This window comes from Podarcis cretensis (assembly GCF_951804945.1).
Source record: "Podarcis cretensis genome assembly, chromosome: 4".
Taxonomy (NCBI): domain Eukaryota; kingdom Metazoa; phylum Chordata; class Lepidosauria; order Squamata; family Lacertidae; genus Podarcis; species Podarcis cretensis.
In genome coordinates, this window is record NC_137173.1 from 57,035,987 (window position 1) to 57,059,532 (window position 23,546).

The 23,546-nt window shown below is 42.2% G+C and overlaps 2 protein-coding genes and 1 long non-coding RNA gene across 8 annotated transcripts in view; 2 read left to right on the plus strand and 1 right to left on the minus strand.

Moving 5' to 3' along the window:
• UMODL1 (uromodulin like 1) overlaps positions 1-23,546 on the plus strand; it is a 75,243-nt gene that overhangs the window by 8,624 nt on the left and 43,073 nt on the right. The window contains exons 1-2 of one of the 5 annotated variants that reach the window (XM_079973173.1): positions 19,855-19,889; positions 22,364-22,424. The exons of 1 other annotated variant lie outside the window; for it this stretch is intronic. The gene's annotated coding sequence lies outside the window, so the exon portion shown is untranslated. 3 more of the 5 variants (XM_079973175.1, XM_079973172.1, XM_079973174.1) reach the window with 3 other exon arrangements.
• Positions 5,021-19,356, minus strand: ZBTB21 (zinc finger and BTB domain containing 21). 2 transcript variants are annotated; one of them, XM_079973177.1, is made up of 4 exons: positions 19,250-19,356; positions 18,436-18,498; positions 15,365-15,481; positions 5,021-12,644 (listed from the first exon to the last, which is right to left on the minus strand). In XM_079973177.1, exon 4 carries the CDS (start codon positions 12,629-12,631, stop codon positions 9,479-9,481), a length of 3,153 nt encoding a protein of 1,050 aa, XP_079829303.1. In that variant the 5' UTR covers positions 12,632-12,644; positions 15,365-15,481; positions 18,436-18,498; positions 19,250-19,356; the 3' UTR covers positions 5,021-9,478. The 2 variants fall into 2 exon arrangements, with proteins under 2 accessions (XP_079829303.1, XP_079829302.1); XM_079973176.1 differs by lacking the exon at positions 19,250-19,356 and adding an exon at positions 18,885-19,202.
• On the plus strand, positions 13,638-15,376 carry LOC307214556. Its single transcript, XR_013838209.1, has 2 exons — positions 13,638-14,151; positions 14,513-15,376. It is a non-coding gene; the product is annotated as an uncharacterized lncRNA (long non-coding RNA).

Genomic DNA, 23,546 nt, shown 5'->3' on the forward strand with positions numbered 1-23,546 from the left:
CAGCAGCAGCAGCAGCAGCGGCGGCTCCTTATCCCTCGGCGGCCCTTCCCAGCCGGCACCTCACAGTCCTTAAAGGCGCAGCAGCGGGCTGCAGTCGCGCCCACCTTTGCTCCGGCCAAGCCTGCGGAAGTGGCCGTCCAGCGGCCTGGACAATGGGAAACCATCTCCGATGTCAGGTCCGATTTCAGCCTGCGCGCGCAGCCTTGCGGCGCATCTCGGGGGCTCACCAGCCCTTTGCTGTCAAGGTTTCGAGGCAGGCCAAAATCGTATTGTTTTATGGCATATTCTTTGGTAAGACCCTTAAAAATATTACTTGAATAATGCCCACCCCCACCCCCCCACAAAGTGTGTTATTGAAGTTCACAGATAAATTGACTGGCCTTATTTAAAGATGCTGAGCCAAGAACCGACACAGGTATAACTGCTAAGCAAAAGGCATTTCCCTGAAATAGGTCAGCTGTGTGTCTGAATATTGGCACATAGACCATGTGGGTTAATGTTTGGGTCACCTCTTTGACTGACAGTTGAGGCAAGTGGTTTGGCACTGCATAACAATGTACCACAAATGGGACGCAGGTGGCGCTGTGGGTTAAAGCCTCAGCGCCTAGGACTTGCCGATCGAAAGGTCGGCGGTTCGAATCCCTGCGGCGGGGTGCGCTCCCGCTGCTCGGTCCCAGCGCCTGCCAACCTAGCAGTTCGAAAGCACCTCCAGGTGCAAGTAGATAAATAGGGACCGCTTACCAGCGGGAAGGTAAACGGCGTTTCCGTGTGCGACTCTGGCTCGCCAGAGCAGCGATGTCACGCTGGCCACGTGACCCGGAAGTGTCTCCGGACAGCGCTGGCCCCTGGCCTCTTAAGTGAGATGGGCGCACAACCCCAGAGTCTGTCAAGACTGGCCCGTACGGGCAGGGGTACCTTTACCTTTACCTTTAACAATGTACCACAAGACCAAAACCAGAAATGTTACAGCTTTGACAAAATAGGGACCGAAACAATAAAGAATTGATAGGGCATCTTTTGATGGCAGCTCCTCAAAAGGTGGCCAGGTTTTGGGAAAGGCTAAAAGGAGCCGCCTTGGCTTGGAAAAGTTTGGCAATAACAGAAAAGCTGACTGACAAACTGAAGGAGGCTAAAGGTCAGACTGTTATATAAATGTATGGTCTGGTGTGGTTTTGGCACCTATAATAACAAGAAAACAGCAGAAAAGCATGGACACTGTATGCTTACCTATATAAGTGATAGATAGTAACTTCTAAGTATTTGTATATTGTTTTATGCTTACTGTTTGGGTTACTGAGGTTATGTAAAAAAACCCACATTTTTTCTCATCGTGCATCCTCTGTGCGAAACATGCTTTCTGAAAGTACTCTGTGCATTCCCCAGTCAACTCCATGCAGCATGTTTACACATTAGGAAAAGTTCTACATCCGCACCTCCCCCCCACCCAGTTATGGGTCTGTAGTACAACAGTACCTGCTAAGATATCAAACGTAAAGGGGCAGGTGTGACATATGGTTAGAAGGTAGGTTTAAAATAACCAAACATACTTGGGTTAAGCTTACACTAAACCCAGAACATCCCTGGAAGGATCTCACATGCCTGTAGCAGATCATTTCATCGGGTTTCTGGTTGTCCAACTAAAGCAGGGAAGTTTGAGCTCTGGAGCCACAATTATTTGCCAAGAATCCCAAAAGCTAATTTTCTCCTCCTGAAAGCAGCCATAGGAGAACAGAGGGAGGGGATGAAGTGCCCTGGCTCTCTGACACCCCAGTATGGAGCCCAGGGTGCCCATCTAAGCTGCTGCTTAGCTTAACAGTAAAACAATTGCTTGGATTTTTAAGTGCTAAGGAAAAAATGCTGTTTAATTCCACTGCACAGCTGGATTTTAATGAGATCTCAGCATCAGTTGCCTGGGCTGCCAGCTTTCATGGGGGCCAAGAGTGGGGAAGGAGACTATGCTGGCCTAGCTATTGATCCCAAGAATCAGAGTGCGCCTTTAAGCAACTACACAGGCAGGGCAACAGGGAAAACTACTGCAAGGGGAAGGAGGAACTGCAGTGGCAGAGGGGGGAAGGGTGGAAAGGACAGGGCAGGTGGCCCTGGAAGAACTCCTGCATACAACTGTGACGCTTCTGAAATTTAAATTTGTATACCACTCTACATCCAAAGATCTCAGGGCGGTTCACAGCATGAAAATACAAAATTTATGTATCCCAATGCTGCAACACATTAAACTAGTGATAAGTTCCTCTGATATTGCAGGGTCTTACTGCCACCTAATGAGAACTGGAGCACTGGCAGCCTATTTCATATTAGACTCCCATGAGACAGAATCACTCGAAATAACATGTTTATTTTACTCCAAATTTTCTTAATAAAGATCTAGGTAAAGAAAACATACAGTAGAAAAGTAATACAAAGCAGCAACATTACATTAAAAGAAGGGATTCTGAAAACAGGATTTCTCAGTCCTAAAAAAGTTAATTGGATTGCTACTTAAAATTCAGCACAGATGTATTAAACCAGTATAATGCCTACAATATATAAATAAATATAAAAACAGACCTTTTTAATGAAATTTGTATATATCTTTAGATTGAGATCAGAAGCAATGTCAATAGAAGTTTAGTTACAGTCCTTTCTGCATATTGGTGATGGCTACTCCAGTTGCCCTTTTAAAGAAGCCCCAGAGTAGATAGGAATACTATCAAGAAAATTAGGCCTTTTTGTTAATTTTCTTTTGAAACTTCCCTCAAGCCATTTAGATTTGACCTTTGGCTGTAGGAAGGGGATAAAATAAATTAGCAACCAGTTCATATACAGCTGAAAGGTAACTGGCAGTATGTATAACCAACAAAGTGCTATGAAATGCAAAACTAAATTAAAATGTAAAACACAAAAACAAGAACTTGGTGCAGTCCACACAATCAGGTTCAAGAGCTATAAAAAGAATTAGCAACATTCAAATGTAGGCATTTAATTGTTTACCATATAAGTGCCAATGCTGCAATTAGAAGCAGATTTAGTTCTATTGACAACAGTGGTCCTTTAAAAATAAATGATATCACCATAGGTGGCCTATAATTTAGATAGTTTCTTCATGATATAAAGTGGTAAAATGGTTAAGGACCTCATGGAGTGCTTATCTTGATAGTGTTCCTTCACAGGTCAAGTTAAGCCATACAAAAATCTTTGAGATAAGAATACAGGCAACTCTTAACTTACATGGGGGTTAGGTTCCAGGAATAACACATAAAGCCAAAAATCACATATAGTCAAAACACATTGAGTGCAATGGCGAGTGGAATTGCCAAAGCCTCCCCACCAGATGACCCCTTTTTATTTATTTGTTTTTATTTGCCAAGAGTGTAAAGTTGAATGCGCACAAGTTAAATGCACATAAGCTGCGAGTTACCTGTATATGACACTACAGCCCAGACTATTACAGTAAGGTTCAGCTCTATACAAGGTTTCAGTACTGATGAACTAGTTACCACTGTAGGAAAAAGAAATGTACATTTATTTTACCCTAATACTCAGGCAAGAAAATGTAAACAATGTTACAGAGGACTATAGGCACATACCAGCTGCCAATGACAATGGGTTAGGGTTGAAGAAGATATAAAAACACACTTCCAGAGAAACAATGGTAAAGGCATTGTTACCTATGACGATATACGCCTTCCTATGGCATTGATAAACAGGTTTGAAAGGTTTGTAATTTTAGAAACCTGAAAGATCTCCTGAATCAAATATAACTGTGCGAGAACTACTTTCAGCTCTTAAAAAACAATCTTTTGTGTCTCTAAACCAGGCATAGGTAAACTCAGCCCTCCAGATGTTTTGAGACTACAACTCCCATGATCCCTAGCTAACAGGACAATTGGTCAGGGATGATGGGAGTTGTAGTCCCAAAACATCTGGAGGGCTGAGTTTGCCTATGCCTGCTCTAACCCTCGAGTCAGGATTCAGACATGGTGCTAAAGATATAGAAAAACTGTCTGAAACAATTTCATTGAAGTTATCGACTAAATCAATACATGGAACTAGTTTGGAATCAAAGTTGCTGGGTTCAGAGTTTTGACCATGTTGCTAAATGCAATTTATTTGGATTTCCCACTTCTGAATCCAGGAATTACTACCATAATTTGGAAAGCTGTGTAATGCGAGAGAGATAAATATTTGCTTTGGAGAAGCCCTGATCTGACCTAGGATTGAACCAACTCTGATCTGGGCCCCTACCCATCCAGGTCTGTACACAGCGTTTAATTAGGTTTAAAAACCCTGATTAAGCATGGTCTTCATGTGAGGGGAGAGAGAATAACACATGCAGGTTGCCTGCACATCTGCCCCTGCCCTTGCTGCTAGACTGCCACCCTTGACACTCCCAGATCATTCCAGGTGGACCTGACCTGACCTGGGGCTGCCTCAATCCAATCCAGCTGCATCCCAGTTCAACTTGAATTTGGTTTGGGATCTGGCAAGATCATGTGCACTGCCCTAGTAAATAAAAGGTAAAGGGACCCCTGACCATTAGGTCCAGTCATTACCGACTCTGGGGTTGCGGCGCTCATCTCGCTTTACTGGCCAAGGGAGCTTCCAGGTCATGTGGCCAGCATGACTAAGCCGCTTCTGGCAAACCAGAGCAGCACACGGAAATGCCGTTTACCTTCCTGCCAGAGCGGTACCTATTTATCTACTTGCACTTTGACATGCTTTCAAACTGCTAGGTGGGCAGGAGCAGGGACTGAGCAACGGGAGCTCACTGTGTCGCAGGGATTCAAACCGCCAACATTCTGATCGGCAAGTCCTAGGCTCTGTGGTTTAACTCACAGTGCCACCCGCGTCCCCCCTAGTAAATATAGGAGAGTAAATAAAGTATCCCAATATATAATCACAAGGGTGACACCCAGATATAATTCTCTGAAATTATCCCATTGACCTAAGTGTGACTATTCTAAGTGAGCCATCAATAGTTGCTTTGGGGGGGGGGGAGAATAATTTAAGGATCCATTTATCAAAAAAAATTGTTTTCATAACCCTTCCTTTCCATACAGAAAAATCCAACAAAGGTAGACGGGAAAGTAATGCTACATTTCCTTAGTATGTTAAAATAGCTAAAAAAATGTAGCCTTTTTAGAGAAATACTTCCATGAAGTTTTTCCACAGTTATTACCATTTGGATATTTTTATTTGTAGATAGAATTCAGCAAAGCACTTGCTTAAAACCAAAAACACTTTTTCAAGTATTGGTGCTTTCATAATTAAATGTCAATTCCCAGATGTTGATTAAGCTTTTCTGGAGGAATACTCTTATTACACAAGTCTGAAATTACTTTAATTTCAAGGGCTACTTCTGAACATGTTGACATTAAATTCTCATTCAAGTGACTATTTGGAACAGGGCTGAATTTTGTCCATTTTAGCAACAGACCTAAATAAGTATTGAAAAATATGTATTTCAAATCTGCAAATTTTCTCATGTTAATACCTCAAATCCCTCAGTTTGAGAGATTGTGAACTTTATTTGATAAAAATATATGCTCAAAGCCTTTTGTTGTGTAGAATGAGACTATTTTAGTATTTCATTACAGCACTGCAGAATTAAACATGATAAATAACAAATCAATAGTTTTCATTTTATTTTTATTATGGTCAAACTAAATATATTCCTTGAAGATTTAAGGTATATAATAAGCAACATATTCCATAATTTATAACTTTTAAAACATATATTAATCTTTAAGCAGAAGTATATTTATTCCATGTCCAGCAAAATAAACACTCTTACAGCTCTTTAAAGTATTGGATTAAAAACCCAGAGGGAAAATCTCTGTCTATAAACGTACCCAAAAAAGTATTCTGAGAGGCAGGGTTGTTTTTTAATCAGTTAATAAACAAGAACTGATGTGAAAAAGGTAACAAAAACCGACCTAACATTAGAAACTAACAAAAATCCTTAGTATTATTTTTTAAGAAAAAGCCCCATTTCTTAAAAAGCATATTGTAGTCTTTAAAATCCTAGTTATTTAGGTTTTATTACCTTATTGTAACCCAAATAGTAATATAGCAGAACTCCTGTTGAAGTTTCTGCTTGAGGATTAAGTTAGTGAAGCACCATTAGACAGGCATAGTACCGGTACTTCCCTTTTCTAGATGCTTGAGGATTCAGTTAACAAAGCACTGCTATGAAGGCATATTTCCCTTTTCTAGGACTGAGGTGGGGGGGAACTGGTTTTGGCAGGGCTTGTAAGAAGAAATTCAATTGGTGAAGCTATTCCCAGTATGGAGTCAAAGCTGGGGGAAATGTCTGCCCCATATTTGCTTAAAGGCACAGGAGCCCTGCTAGAATAAAATACTGCTATCTAGAAAGGATGATATTGACTCCAATCCATTGAAATTAATGCAAGTTCTATAACTAACATCAGTGAAGTTCTGATGAATGAAACTGACCGCATAGTGTTTTGTGTATAAAACCAATGGACAAGCTGTAGGTAGGTTGAGTTGCACTTTCCGTTCCCGTCTACATATGAGTAGTCATGGCCGTCCTTAGGCAGATACACATATGGAGACATGCAACGTGTAAACTAAAAGAGAAAAGATGCAACTAGCATAGATTTCTCTTGTCACAACAGTTGGAAAAGGTTCTACTGCTATTTCTGCAGAAGGTATTTATGTGCTACACACAGATATGGGTAAGGAATGCTGGAATGTGTGAGAAAAGCCCTGAGCGAGCTGCCCTAAATACCTTTTAAGTATGGAATAAGCAAAGTTTTGATACAAATATTTGCTTATAGCACAAAGAGAAAAGGTCTTGCTAGTAATAGGCCTCGCTTCCACTTTTAGAATTCTATTACACTGCACAGAATCACAGAATTGCAGAGCTGAAAGGGACCCAGAGAATAATCTCGTCCAACCCCCAGCAGTGCAGGAATCTTTTACCCAACATGGGGCCCGAACCCACAACTCTGAAATTAAGTCTCATGCTTTTATCACTTGATGTTCTTATTCTACTTGAAAGCTATGCAAAATCTTAAAGTTTAGGAAAGAAAGATCAAAGTTTTGTATGCCTCACACCCTGTTGGCTCTTAAAATGGAACCATGGAAGATCCACACAGGTAATAAGCTATTTTATTTGCATTTCTGAAGAGCAGTTTCCCATGCTTCATCAGAAGCTGCTTTTAATATATAGCTGGGTTTCAAAAGCAGCTTCTCATACACTATTCTTCAGAAAACAAGTAAAAAAAACCCCAACCATATTTCACATGAATGGCATTAAATAGATCAAAATTACTTAATGGGACTAATTTACAAATATGTAGTAAGTCTTAGGAAATGTGCTATGTTGTTGTTCTTTCTGGACTGACATGGAAGTTGATTCTATTGATATCAAAAGAATTTCTTAAAAATAAATTCATTTAAAATTGGGGTGCCAGTTATTACTCCCGCTCCACACGAACTCGAGAACCAACTTCTCACTCCTTTTAATGAATCTCATAATTACTCGGTGCTGAACACCAAAGTTTACTGTCTTTTCCCATAATCCAAAAGCTAAGTAATTCAACTACAGCATTCATACCTTAGATCAAGTTTAAAATGCAACTAGCAATTCATTAGTTTTAAATGTCGATTCCTGAGTAGGAAACAAAACCTTAAGAGCTTCCTGGCAGATATCTGTATTAATGATGCTACTCTGCCATTTGGGAGCAAGTGCCCTGCTACAACTCAATGACCCAATTCCAGTAGTCTTTTCCAACTGCATGAGTACCAAAGTGCACACAGAACTTGCCTACCCAATGGTTTCTCCCTTTATTTCAACCCTAATGTGTACAAGAATTTGTGCATATTATCTAAGCACACATGGATCTTTGGAAAAGGTATATGGCTACCCCTGTCCTATAAATAGGTGTGTGTGTAAATTGCACTGGATGAAGTGGAATTTACATGCTCGTAACACAGTAAGTATGACTGCATGTCACCATCTACTGCAAGATTAGACCCATAAAAATCAACGAGTCCTATCAAACGCTGTGTGACAGAATTCCGCTCGCACAACAAAACTTTACCATCCCCCTGTTACTCCCCCAAAATCTACTCTGGAGGGTCCCCCAAGCCTCTGGAGCAGATTTTGAGGGGTCTGCAGGTGAATGGGGGACATTATATTGCACAAGTGGAAGCCTGCTGTACAAGTGGAACAACAGCGTTGAATACAACCCATAGGCCTTAAGCATGCCTAAGTGAGCATTGGATTGTACTTCATATGCTTTAAACAATCTTTTTTTTATTTAAGTACAAAACAAAAAGATACTCAAAGTATGATACAGGGTAAGAGAAACATTCTGCTCGTTATTTGTGAAATACATTTGTGGTACTGCATTTTCCTTTCTGAACTATTTATATTTAATAGAGGTTCTGTGTATTTATTTTATTCACTTATACATATGTAAATATTTACATCTGAACTTCCCCCCAAAAAAACTTTCTTGTATTCTCAGCAGAGCTCACCACCAAAAAAATGGCATTTGCTTCTCCTTTTCAGAACTAGCATAGTCATACATTCCACTGTAATAAAACACATCCACACCAATACAAATCAGAAGAAACAAAGCACAACTTAATTTTTGACATCCACTCAATGCTGTTTTGTATTTAAAACAGTAATATAGTTTGCATTAGGATATCAGTTGGCAGTTGCTTAGCACATTGTCTAGTTACCAAAATATCTATAGAATATCGGCCTCTGAGGCCCAAATAAAGCATCTTCATTTTGATACTCTTCCTTCAAAAATGCTTTAAAATGGCTGGAAGCAGGCTGGCTGCTACTTTATATATAAAAATCCAAATATTCACATATTGCTAACATTTAATTGTATCGTATCTTGCACAATATCCATACAGAAAATTCCAGTAACCAAAAAACTCCATGTTAATCAGTTTTCAATAAGGGTAAAGTTAACTCAAACGAGGTTTTATTTGTTATTGCTAATGTTCAATAAGATCAAGGTCAACACAGCAAAATTCTCCATTTCTTTCCTTAACATCAAATGAATGAGTAATATTTCTATGGTGCCTATGAGAGAATTAAATCTCTGTGAAAACAATAAACATTTTTCAGGATTTGCATTATTCTAAACTCTTTTAACTTGCTGTTGCCTTTTTATATAAATCCATATATACCAGGATCACAGGATGAAGAACATGTAACCAGATTTAAATGAATGCAATTATTCATTAAGTAGGAGATCCTAGACCACAATGCCTTAAAATGTGAGCAATTTACTAACAATAAATTGAGTTTACCTTAATCTCCACATCCAAAGCTGCACCACAAATGTCAAATTTAATTGCTGAGGGTTCTTGTCCCTTTATATATATATATATAAAAACTTCATTTCAAATGCTGTAACTTCAGAAACATCAGGGAAATTAAATCTTAAAAATCCCTTGTAGGCATTCCTTATGCCTTCTTCTTCTTCTTTTAATTGTGTGTCTGTTCGTGACTCCAAAGACTAAATGCAGTTTTGAATGTCCTATGGCAGAGTTTGCACATGTACTGTCTTTTGAAAGTGATCGCTGAAAGTGGTGGAGCGTGGTAAAAGAGTGTGTCCGATTCCTGAGGGACAAATAATTTCTCAGTAACTGAAGGAGTTTCTGACAACCCTGTAGGGCTATCGGGTTCCAAAGGTTGTATTTTGGGAAGGGGTGGGGGAGGAGGCAAAGGTGGGGGTGACGGAGAATTAGCTGGTGCGTAAATCTCAGGTTCTTTTCGCACAGGCTCCTCTGTAGCTTGTGCCATGTGGGACTGGAAGTGACTCCACAGGCGGAAATTGGTGCGGAAGGCCTTGTTGCATACATGGCAAATGAAGGGCTTCACAGAACACAAAAGCTCCTGGTGGCGCTCTAGCTGCTTGTGCACCGTAAAGATTTTCCCACATTTTTCACAAGGCCACAAGCCAGTGTCTTTATTGGAGATGGTTTCCTTGTGTTCCTGGTTGCCTTCAGAGACCTCCTCTTCTAAATCATCTGCAGGCTCTTCTTTGATTTGGATTTTAAACTGCTTGGAGACACTCAGATCTTCGGGGAGGCATGAGGAATCTTCCGAGTCAAAATTAATCTGCTCAGAGGAGTCGCTGAACACGCTGTCTTCTTTGGCTGCAACGAAGCTGTTCGTCTTGTTCGGCTCCAGCTGAGAATGCAGCCTGGAAGTGCCGCTCACTTCGCCGTTGTGTTCCACAACCGGCAGAGACAGGTTCTCTGTCGGAGCCATGGTATTCTGATTGTGAACCTCAACCTGGTGACGCCAAATACTGAAAGAGGATTTGAAAGTGCGCATACATTCTAGGCAGGTGAGCTTCTTGTATTCGCATGCCATTTCGTGGTCATGCTTCAGGTTTAGAGAAGAAAAACGGAGGCTGCAATATGGGCAGACAGTTGCATTCCGGCAGAGCCGCTCATGATTCCCCTGTTCAATAAGAGAGGGAAGGTTAGCATGACAAAGGCGGCACTGGTAAACTTTTTTGTTTTCTACTGGGCTTTCGACGCGAGGTTCCTCTTTGGGCTTAAGTGGCTTATTTCCTCCAACTGCTTTTTCCCCTGGATGCATTTTTATATGCTGCTTGAACTGTGAGAGGAAGCGATATGCCTTCCCACAGTAGGTACATATGTAGGCTCCTCTGGTTCTCGACCTCAGGTTTCTTTTGATGACTTGCTGTGCTTGTGAACCAGCCTGCCCCTGAAAACCTTGCTTGCCACGCCTTAGCTTGACGATCAGGGCCTTTTTAATCTCTCGCTCCCTCACTATATCAATTAACTTCCTTTGGAACTTTTCATCCAAGATAGCGTGGGAACTGGAAGCAGGTGAAGGGTTCTTCACAATTCCATGCTGGGTCTGGCAATGCGTCCAAACTTTGAAGTTTGTATGAAATCTCTTATCACAAATATCACAAGAATAGGGTTTTTCAGGGTTGTGGTACATATTGACATGACGATGAAGGCCTGCTGTTGACCTGAATATCTTAAGGCAATGTTTGCACTTAAACTTTTTGTTAGGCTTTGTTTCTTCCAGCTCACTATATTCATCTTTGCTAATGTCAGAATCTGGGAAATCAGCATCACGGGGGGTAGGATTTGAGTTTTCCTCAAAATTGTCCTCAGACCCAGGGGAAGCATGTTCATCCACTTTGATTTTTTTGAGTGGTAGCCTTCTGTCTGCTTGAAACCTCCTTTTAGCTGGGAGTCTACTGAGATCCTTATGATCATCTTCTGTTTTAAAAGCATTGATCTTATTGGAAGATGATGAAGCATCCCCAACAGTAATTCTTATTATTTCAGAAGGCTCTGAAAGTGGACTGCTAGGTTCTGTTTTAATCCGTATTTCTCTAAGAGGTGAAGCGACCTCCCTGTCTCCAGACTGGGAGGCACTAAAGGACCTAAGGCGATGGGGGTACATTACATGTGTCTTGTCATCAGGAGCTGCCTCTCCTGAAGACTCTTTCACAGATGGCTTTTGTGACATTACATTTAACATTCTCCCTTGTGCGTTGTTCACCGCTGAAGTTCCTTGAGAAAACTTGAAGTCAACAGAAGGCGAATAAACAGGAACTTGACTATCCATGGACAATGACCTTCGAAGGAGACTTTTTACAAGCGGCCCACTCCTGTCAATACTTTGGTTTGCAGGACCAGATACCTTAGATGGGATCACTAATCCTAACTTTGAATAGTATAGCAAATTCCTGTCTTCCCCTGGACCAGCTCCTTTTCCGGTCTCTCTCAACAAAAATGTGGATTCAGATGAGCTACGTAAGGATAAGACTGGTGGACAAGGTCTCTTCAAAGATACTTCTGCTGCCTTTCCTCTTAGGAACTGCTCACTTCCTCCTGCTTCATCTGCCCCCACTTCTTCCTCTACAGATGTTTTCTGTGACAATACTACATTCCTTTTAGTTCTGCTTTGATCATCTGCTGTAGCCAAAGAATGTTCGTGGGACTTGGAGTATCTTAAAGAACTGTCTTTCAGCCATCTCCTTTCATTTTGCGATAAGCTATGTAGAAACTCAGTTGGCTGTGTAGATTGTGGCCGCTTAGGTTTGACAGCAACTGAGGACGAGGACTTATGGCTTACATCATGTGAGGTTTGACCAACATTTTTTCCCTGTGCTTCATTTTTGCTCTGACAAACTATGACACTTCTTTTCTGGGAACTGCTTTCATCATCCTCTTGGAAAAATATTTTCTTAATAGGACATGCAGGCAATGGAATTTGAGGACTTTTGGAAACAATGTTAGTAAGAAAGGAAATCCCAAGACTGTAGCCCACTTCTTGCACACCAGCAAGGCTGCTTTTCTCAACAAACAAGGATGATGAGTAAATGTAGTTTAATACATTGTCAAAAGTATCTGGTTCGCAAAAGTCAAGCTGAAACACTGATTGAGACTCATTTTCTTTTTTAGTGAACAGAGACTGAAAATATTCACTGCTGGCAGCCAGAACATTTTTATGAGCTCGAAATTTTTGGTCTCCCACTATAAGAACAACATCACAAAGTTGCCCTTTTAGTCGTTCCTCATTTAAAGCACTTAGGAGAGAAATAGCATGTGCTGGATTTATATAATGCAAGAGTCCCTCCATGATTTAGGTATACCTGGAAGACAAGAAAAAATAAAACCAATAGCGTTTAGGTACATTTACAAGAAACAAAAAAAGGAAGGAAGGAAGGAAGGAAGGAAGGAAGGAAGGAAGGAAGGAAGGAAGCTGTAAAAGTAAAGGATTCTTCTCCAGTAACAGGCTGAAAAGTCAATATATAAATAGTAATCTGTTTTCCTTTGGAGACAGAGGGAAGATGATATGCCTAATACACCATGGGAGTTAAAACAGCAATACACTGAATACATCGGCCCTGATTCAACTAACCTGGTGTGTTAACAAAAGCCATCACAACGGCTCCCTTTAGTGCTGTGTGGACATTTCTCTTCCCAAATCCACGCTGGAAAGCCAGGTAAACCCCCAGAACAACATGAGGAAGGAGGAGGGAGGGATTTTCTGTCTTGCAGCAATGAATGCTTGCACACACAGAATGAACAGAAGAGCGCAAGTTGAATTCCTCCCACAGTAAGCCACTACAACAGGCCTAGCCTAGTGCACAGTAATTGATTTCATATATTTGTTGCCATTTTAAACTGATTTATATATAGTTGTTTTTATATATGCAATTGTTTAAACTGTTTTATATATGTTTTATTGTACTGCAAATCACTCCAGGATGCCTTATCAGTAAAGGTAAAGGTAAAGGTACCCCTGCCCGTACGGGCCAGTCTTGACAGACTCTGGGGTTGTGCGCCCATCTCACTTAGGAGGCCAAGGGCCAGCGCTGTCCGGAGACACTTCCGGGTCACGTGGCCAGTGTGACATCGCTGCTCTGGCGAGCCAGAGCCGCACATGGAAACGCCGTTTACCTTCCCGCTGGTAAGCGGTCCCTATTTATCTACTTGCACCCGGAGGTGCTTTCGAACTGCTAGGTTGGCAGGCGCTGGGACCGAGCATCAGGAGCGCACCCCGCCGCAGGGATTCGAACCGCCGACCTTTCGATCGGCAAGCCCTAGGCGCTGAGGCTTTAACCCACAGCGCCACCTGCCTTATCAGTAGCAATTCATAAATGCAAACAACAACAACCAGATATGATTCTAGGCATATGGAAGCTAACTTATCTTTAAAAAGGCACCCCAATGTAGTGATTACTACATACAGTAGCTAGCAGAGTTCAAAAAATGTGTTTAGGTATTCCCTCCTGTTCTGTAACAAAAAATAATCCAATATATGAAAGCAAACTGCATGCAAATACTTAAAAGTCAGATTCGGGGGGGGGGTGACCCCCCCATGAATTTCTAAACAAATATTCAGGGCACAGTTTGAAATATACTTACTAAGGAGAAAGATCTAGTCAACACGGCAGGACTTATTACTAAGTAAACATAGACACTGTGCTGTATAGTTTCAAACCCACTGTACACATGCAGGCTGGCTTGGATCGATACTAAATTAGTCTGTTCAAATTGAAATCAATATGACTTAAATCCCATTGCTTTCAATGGTAATCAAGCGCAACTAACCTAGTCTGGCTCCAGCCCAATGTTTGGGAAACTGAGCCTTTTGTATCTTACATGTATAGCTTAAGGCAAGTATTGTTCCATCCTTTTTTTTTACCGACAGCCTCATGAAACAACTGTCATAAGGATTACATGAACAACTTTTCTAAAAAGTTGTAAATATATATATATATATATATATATATATATATATATATGCTAGGCCAATGTAAATGAATTATGCAAACAATTATATAGGCAATCATATTATAATTTTGTTGCAGCCCAAGCAAGAAAACCCAAGAGGATTCTTTTTAAAAAAGAGAGAAAGGTTACTGTTCAGTAAGATAGTGGACTGATAAGTTAAGTCTCACTGAATTCAGAGGGAACATTCCTCCAGATAAACATGTATAGGATTGTGTGTTAGAGCAAGGTTGACTCAAGTGTACAATGCTGTGTCAAGAGCAGGAGGGTTGAACGCCTATATGTATCATGAGTTATGCAGCAGAAAAGAAGTGAAGAAAACTTTAGGAACAGTTCTTGTTTATATAATTCAGCAGTGGAAACCTGTGGCCAATGGATGTAAATGATTAGAGATGTAGCCTAGCAACACAAACTGCAGGTTCCCTCTGCTCATTCATGTAAGGCTTAGCTATAGTTTAGCCTTGCATCCAAATAGGCTAGCTTTTCTCCAGCTAATTTTACTATTATCCTCCAATGCTATGTCCTTTGGGAAAGCATCTCAGGGGCCATAGAGTGTTTCAGACCTCCCACTCTAAGGGTGGAGAGAGAGATTTGACTCCAGAGGGGAAGGTCCAACCTTGGGTAGCACCCGCTTGACATGAAAACCTCCATGGCTCTTGCCTCATTGACGATGGACTTCCAACATGAGAAGAGTCACAAAAGGGGCATGCTGGTGGCAGATCTGATGAAGGCATGGATCTGAAAGACCCATAGCATCCCCAGCCCCCGGACACACTACTCCCCAAACCAGGGGAAACATATGCCAGCCCTGGAGCTCACGTAAGTGATTTCCCTCCCAGTGGAAACAGTGGGAAGGAAACAGTTCCAAAATGGAGAGTGAAGGAAGGAGGGAATGCCCAGAAAAGACAGAAGAACAGAAACTGTTCCTTCACCCTCACTTCTACCTTGCAAGGTGTGTCTAGCAGGGCTCCCATTCCAGCAGTGTCCCCCAACAACAGGTATGCTCTCTAAACACAATGAATTTTTTCAAAAAAGTATAATCTTAAAACAAATGTAATTTAAAAATAAAACATACCATAAAACCTTCCTTCTCTCTTTTTGAATTTAGAATATGCTCAAAAACAACAGAAAGATTCAGGATTCCATTTCTTCCTTAATTTACAGTTACTTTCAGGTCTGCATCTCAGATGATCTGGGGGAGATAAAACAGCTTGCTTGAAAAAAAAATAATCAGTGCGTGAAAGTTTCACATTTTCAGGTGCTTTGCTCCTCCTCCATTAATGCACTGCACAGGGGAAGAAACAAGCCACAACCCAAAGCCTGTCATGTCACAATGTGTGTGAACACATGGGCCTGTGGTTTGTTTCCTTCAAAAGTCCACAAGTGGCCAGCCATGAACAAACTTTTGCTCCCACTCATTCTGCCCATGTTCTTATATTGCAAGTCAGGTTTTGGCTTTGTTTTCTTTCCCCCTGCTTAGCAGTGTCAGGAGCAAGAGGAGGCCCCTGAGCAAGTTGTAATCCATAGTCCTACCTCAGACTTATCAAGCACTTGCCCAGGTGTACAAAGGTACTGGAAAAAAGATGATCACTGTAGCACTGGCTGTATCTTTTTACCACCACTTCTGTACAGCACAGGGCCAACAGCCCAAGTGGGTCTCCTGGAGCTGGTGAGGCCCAGAATTTAGTTGACCATGCTGGGTACTGAAGCAAGACCTGTTTACCAATGTTGCTGTTCAGCCTACAGTATGTGACATCCTGCATAAACACCTGCACTGGTTTCTTGTCCATTTGCGTAAAAACACCTCACCCTCACCTTTGAAGTGCAGTCCTCCATGGCTTTGAACCATGCTATCTCCACTACCGTATCTTGATATATCACTACCCGTGGCCTTCATTCCACCCTGCTAGCTATTTAAAGGTTTCCTGCTCACTTAAACAACTGTGCCCTTTCTCCCTTCCACTCCTTATGTCAAGAATGCTCATACAGAACACCTTCATGATGCAACTTCTTTCTTCCTTCAAAGGTTCCTTAAAACCCTCTTCCGTCAATATTTCTGGAGTACCACTTTAGTTCTCATCTCCTACTAAGCCTAAAGCACATGTAATTAAGCCCAACGCATACAACTGAACACTTTGCGAGGAAAACCCCACCCCACCTGCACTTCACATCTCTCAGCTGCTTTCCTCAGCTTAGTTCACTTCAAATATTAGAGAAGAGCATGGAGAAAGTAGCCTGCATTACTCAAGCACAAGAGAGGCAAAGTTGGGGGGGGGGGGGGTAATAGTCTTGTCATCAATCTTCATTTTAGCTTTTTACAACCCTGTCTTTGACACAGGCAGGAGTTCGGAGGGAAACACTTGGTGGCCCTCTCTTGGAGGTCTATTATAACCACACTAGGTGATGTCTGACTTTGATGCCCAAGTATGCCTTCTGCCTCACCTTGGGAGCACAGGATGGTCACTCTGAGTTGGGGGTTCTCTTTCCTGTGGTGTGGCCAAGAAATTCACACCAAGGGCTTCTTCTCCATGACTGCCTTTCCAGTGAAATGGCAAAGCATGCTGGGAAAGGAACAGCTGCACTCCACCAGCACTTTTGTTTCACTAGGATTTTTGATTGTTTTAACTTTGTGCCCTTGTGTGACTGAAGTGGGAAGGGGGCAGAGCAGAAGTGGTCCGTTTTTATTAACACATGCTTCTTCCCCTGTACTTGGCCCATTGTCAGAAAAACTTCAGTGAATGCCCTCATTGCCTTGAAGTGTGATGGCTGTGCATAAGTGGCAGGGCCTTTTCAGTTGTGGTACCTACATATAAAGCTACTTTATCCAGGAAAACCTGCCCGTCTCATTTACTTGAATTTCATCAACTTGTTCAGACCATTTTAGGCAGGATATTGGCTGAAATTGATGGCACTGTTATTTTGTCATCTGCTCCTGCAATGAGCAGTAACTCTGTATTCCTTAGACTCTTTTGTGTTACTTTGTGTGTTATGGGGTTGTTTTATTTGTATACACAATCAGTTTTCACTTAGATCATTAGATACCATTGTATCATATTGGGACATACATTTGCTAGATGTATCACAAAACTCATGTTCCACATGAAGCCATTTTGGCGCATCTGCTTGGGCCTACTGAAATTAAATCTAAACAGAATGCTTTATTTGTATGGGCTGGTTATAGTTATTCAAAAGATGGCTGGGCAGCACATAGGACATGGCCAGATGCAATTTATTTTTGTGTATCCCAGGGCTGGCACCTTGTAATGAAAACAGTTCTGGGATTGAAGTAGCAGATTCTATAGCTGATCTAGCTGGATCTCAAGTTAGTTCTTGTTGATCTGTGTGGCTGGATTTGGCATCAGTATGGTTGAGTTGATTTCAGCAGGCAATGGTATTTGATAGCACCACACTGTATTTCTTTATCACATTCATAGCCTAACTTTAAACGACAAAAGTCCCCTTCCCCTGCCCCAAGATATATATACACCATAAAATCTTTTCCTCTTTGGTACCTGAAATCTGAAATGAGACTAATTGATTTTGAAGCAACTGTAACTCTCCTAGCTCTTGCCAGAATTTACATTGCAAAATATGAGAAGATCAAAGCATGTGTTCAATTAAAAGTCTGGTTGGAAAATAAATGACAAGTAATAACATGCATTAAAATGCACATCTAAGAAGACATAGATCAACATGAGAATAAGTCCACAGAGCACTGGACTTTTTCATAAGTCAATAGAATGAGAAAACTGAAGATAATATTTACCCTTACAACTCAATCACAGTGATTTGATCATTAAACAGCTCTTTCATTTGGGGACTTTCCATTTTAGATGTTCTGCTTTATCTCATTTTCGATTCTACTCACCATTTTTAAAGAATTTATCTCCACATATTCTTCCACTCTGTCAGCTATCCATTATTAACTTATCAATAATCTTAATAGATTATTTATCTGTGCATATGCCTTTGTACTATGATTTCTCATTTCTCTGTCCTTTTACTTTTTGACTATAAAGCAATGATGAGATAATGCTATCTTATCTGAATCAATCACATGACAATAAAGCACATTTCTGATTTAAAAAATAACAATAAAAAATCATCACAATATTACAGTAAGGCTTCAATTCCATACTAACTTACCTGGGAGTAAGCCCATTTGAAGTCTATGGGGCATACTTTAGAGTTGACATGCATAAGATTGTACTGTAAAATACAAAAATCGGGGAGTTAACAAAGCAGCAGTAACCTAAACCAACAAGGACAAACCTTAATTCATAGTTTTTTTAGGTGCCAGTGTAAGTTGACCCCATAACTATTTTCATTAAGAGGGGTCAGCAAGTGATAAAACAAAAGCAAAATCACATCTGGCTATTATGACCAAAGCGCTCCCCAGAATCCTCCTGCATAACTAGAACCAACCCACGTGTATGTTGGTTTGGGGGAAAGTATGTCACAGGGTGCAGATTCTATTTGTGCTTGAACCTCCATCTCCGAATGCTAGCATCTCAAGAAATGTAAAGCACTTATGAGAGGGCACATTAGCACCCTTTTCCTCCTGCAGAGAGCAATTCCCCCCCCCTACTCCTTACCCAGAATGACATCATAAGGCTCAACAGCCCACCACACCCATTTTCCTGCGCACGCTCACAGAGCCCTCTTTCACCCCACCCACAGGGACTACCCCGAGCATAGCGGGTGTGCGGTCAACTGTGTCCGTATGGGCAACGCACAGGCGCAGTGAAAAGAAGTAACCATGCACCGAAAGCGGGCAACAGACATGCGTATTAGACACCCAGAGGAACACAAGGGCATGCGTATTCCGTACCATGAGCGAGGCTGCTGGGATCAACGCATGCGCCACAAAGGGGTGGGAACCCGTTTTGTAACCTGCGCAGGCGCAAATGCGAGCTCAGGGACCGCAGCCCTTACACGGTGGAGGGGGGGAAAAACATACCTCAGAGTTACGTCAGGAAAAGACGCCTTTGTGCATGGGGAAACCCACGCCTTTGTGCAGGGTGGGGGGAGACCCGCCTTGAGCAGGCAGGGACTGGGGCCCGCTACTCACCTTCTCCGCCGCTGGACAGGCTCCCCCCTTCCTTCCCCCCCACTCTCCGGCCGCCTCCTTTTACGATTCACCCGCGCGCGCTGCCGCCACCGCCGTGATTCCATCCATCTTGAATTTGACGTCATCCCACACCAGGGATGAGGTCATCGCAGTGAACGCTCGTCACGTGCGCAACATTCCGATTGGTCAGCGCCAGGCGGGGACCGGGGGGGGGGGGAGGGGGCGGCGGTGGCAGGAGAGCATAAATTGCCCGAAATGGCGGTGGAGCGTGTTTGTGTTTAATGGGGTGTCATAGCAATTGCGGGCGACGTTTCTCCTCCCCACAGCCAGCGAGCGCTCCCTGCCTTGGCCGCCTGAGCCAAGTAGGGGAGCGGGCGGCGCTGGTCGTTGCTAAGGGCGGCGGGAACTCAGCAGGTCGCTGAGGAGGAAGGAAGGAGGAGGAGGACTGAGGGACATGAAGCCGACCTAAGGCGTCCCCCCTTTTTTGAAAGAAAGAGGAAGGGAGTCTTTCCTCTGTGGATTCCCCTTAGTAAGCACTTCCCGCGGCAGGATACGCCACACACACGCGCGCGCGCCCCTGCCAAATAAAAACTCCCGGGTGGAAACTTGCTGCCTGTGTGAGTTCTGAAGAAAGAAGGAAGGAAGGGGTGGGGAATAAATATCTTTCCAGCAGTCTTTCTTTTCTTAATAAAATGCCGCTTGTGCCTTGGGAAGTGCCAATAATAAGCGGCATCTCTTTTCGTCCTCCTGGAGTCAAAGACTTCATAGCGCGAGCTGGGTCTTCCAAGCGGCCGGCGCCCCTGCTGAGCGCGTTTCAGTCTTGCAGCCCTGCTGCTGCTGATCAAGGCGAGGTTCCCCTTCCCACCGGCAAATGCAGAGGGAAACGAGGCTCTGATTCAGCGCCAAGTTTATTTTCAGGGAGTTTACACAGGCGAGGCCTTTCCGTGCCTCGTATCTAATGCGAATCACAAGCCTGCTGAGCAGCTTTGAATTTTAGTTGTTTATTGAAAAAAGCACACACAAGAAGTGAAAATAACTGGCACAGGACAAGCGCAAACATGCTTTTAGCATGCGTGAAGAAGAATTCATGCTGCTCTCCCATGATTTGTGAGAACTGCGAAATGTTACCAGGGAATCTTGATTCGGTGCATTCTCTGTATAAGTTTTATTTTATTTTATTCAGTTTGTTATTTTATTCAGTTTGTATAAGTTATATTCATTAAGTTTGTCATCCAAAGTAACTTACAACCAAACAAATAGACAATAAACCCCACATAGATACAGTAAGCCTGCAACCCCAGGAAAGGAATAGCGTCGTAGGTAGAGCATTAGATTCTTAATCTGAAGGTTGGGCAAAAGATTCCTGCATTGCAGGGGACTGACTAGATGACCCTCATGGTCCCTTCCAGGTCTACAATTCTATGATAACTTAGGTACGGGTTATGTTCTGGGGTGGGATCGCCAGAGTAATTTTCTCCAGAATCCTGACCCCTTTCCACCACTCATTTATTTATTTATTTATTTATTTATTTATTTATTTATTTATTTATTTCCATGCTTATAAAGCTGGATGTGCACAAATTAAATGTGTGTAAATTGTGGGCTTACTATATATTGAAACCAAGAGGAAAGAGAAATACAGTAAAAGCATCCCACCCACTTCTAAAGGCTACACATAGTTAAAGGCCAATTTATAAAGTTTTTGTCTGGCGCATGAAGACAAATAATGGCACCAGGCAGTCCTCCCTGGGGAGAGCATTCCACAAGCATGGAGTCACTGCAAAAAAGGCCCGTTCTTGTATTGGTGCCCTCTGGACCTCTTGTAGAAGAGGCACATGAAGAAGGGCCTCAGATGATGATCACCGAGTCCAGGTCGGTTCATAGGGAGAAGCGGTCCTCGAGGTATTGCTGTCTTGAGCCATTTAAGGCTTTATTGGTCAAAACCAGCACTTTGAACTGGCTCCGGAAACTAATTGGGAATCAGTGTGGTTGGGCCATGACTTACGTCATTTTCTCAAACTGTATTGCCCCTGTGAGCAATTCCGCACCAGCTGAATTCTGAATTCTGTACCAGCCACTGAATTCTGCGCCAGCGGAAGTTTCTGAACTGTCTTCAGACATTCTCACATATAATGTGTTGTGGTGATCTAACCTAGAGGTTAGATTTTCTGCTCTCTCTCTTCCCCCTTCTCTCCCCACCGCACCCTGTCAACCCCATATTGCCTATTACAATAACGTCTCAGACTATAACCAGGGGAACTCGCTGAAACAGTTCCTGTACCTCTCCTGTGGGTGCTATTGCCAGTATAAGAGAAAAGGGGGGCATTCATGGGGAGTTCCAGCCCTTCTTTTTCTGTATGTTCTTTTGTTCCCCATGAAAATCTTTTAATAAAAACATTTTTAAAATACCTTAACCACTTGTTCTCACTAGCCTAGCTACTGTACTGGAAGGCAGTTAACACACCACCTGGGAGGACTCTCTCTCTCTCTCTCTCTCTCTCTCTCTCTCTCTCTCACACACACACACACACACACACACACACACACCACAGGCCAAAAGCACAATAATGTACTTACAGTTGTTTACATATTGCATTTATTTTTTATTGTTTAGCCGTTACAAATTACTAAAAACAAATTGAGACTTAGAGACTGTCTTCCATCTGCAACACATTAACTCAGTGGACATCTGGGTAGATGTGCATAGAATTATGGCAGAGTATTTCAGAGATGGATGAAATCCAAAGAAAATTAGCTATGTTGCAATTTTATTGAAGTAAAATTGATCTGGACACATACAATCCTGTTGATTCAAACGGGATTTGCTGTACAATCTGAAAATGCTTAATACTGAATTCAGTGGAACTGCTTCTGAGTAAGGTCCACCAAAATTCCTTTGGTTTATGTCCATTTTTTTGTAATATACTGAACTATCAAAACGCTCCTGAGGTACAAATTCTAAAATTTCAAAGCAAAAATTCCATTTTACTTTTTAAAAAACAGTGCTCATACCCTAAGTGTAGAGAAGTCAAACACACACCCTGAAAAAAAGTCAATGAAAATGGTAATTGTAAACATTTTTTCTTCATTAGTATAGTAGTTATGTACAGCTGTTATTTTCCTGTTAACAAGGCTTTAGGGATTAGGTTTCTTGGCAGGACTTGCAGTATAGTAATGGAACACCATTTCTCTTGATTGTAGTGTATAAAAGGTTTGTGCATATAACATTCAGAAGGCTTTAAAGAGAAAACCTTAGGCTTATTTTGTTTGTGTCCTCAAAATGTAAAAAAACCGAAACTGCTCCCTGCCAATAGAAAGCTAGCATATCATGGATAAAGATTTTATTCTAGCATTCTCTCTGCTCATAGAAAGTTAAAACATTACAAAGAAGTCTGAACTAAGAACCAAACTAGATGTGATGTGGGATATCTGTAGAAAGCTTTTCTCATGGTTGGTTTATTGTTAAAGCGGCGGGGGTGGGGGTGGGGGCGGGAATCGGGGGCCTCAGCACAGGGGAGGAGTTTAACATTTTCTTCTGCCATTTTCCTGATCTAAATTATCTCACTAAAATGCTATTTGTCTCATGTGGATTTAGCAGACTTTCTTTTTTCTTTTTTTTGGGGGGGGAGGAGGAATATAATCAGGGCTGGTCTGAAATGTTTTGCTGCCTGTTCCACAAATGGATTGGTAGGTGATGATGAGACAGCATCTTCCGCTGTGCCTGAGGGCAGCAGGCTACTTAGAGGGAGTGAAGGATAGCACAACTTCGTCCTTCAACACCTCACCAAAATTTGCTTCCCCCTCCACCTGCCCCCTGCCCACTCAAATAATGCAGTGCGGTAGCTGCAATGCCAGCATGTGTTTCATGAGCACAGCAACACATGGGCAATACTTTCTGGAGTGCATGGCTTGGGCTGTTTGCCTCTCTGTTGATCTGGTCAAGTGCCTTTCCTAAAGGCACTGTTGGCAATACATTGCAGAAAAACAGCCCAGGTCAACAAGAAACAAGCACTTTTGCCTCTAGGGCACCCCAGCTCAGAAGGATGGGAATAGTGCAACTGGGGAACCCTCAGCAGAGGCTTCCACCTCGGCCTATTGGTAGGGCTGGTGCTGGGCTGCATAGTTTCAGTCAGAAAAATGGTGGTGGCAGCAAGGGACTGGATTAAACCTCCCCTCCCCTCGCATT

Bases quoted from the DNA above. Each gene is read 5' to 3' on its own strand.
- ZBTB21 (XM_079973177.1), bottom strand. From the start codon at position 12,631: ATGGAGGGACTCTTGCATTATATAAATCCAGCACATGCTATTTCTCTC.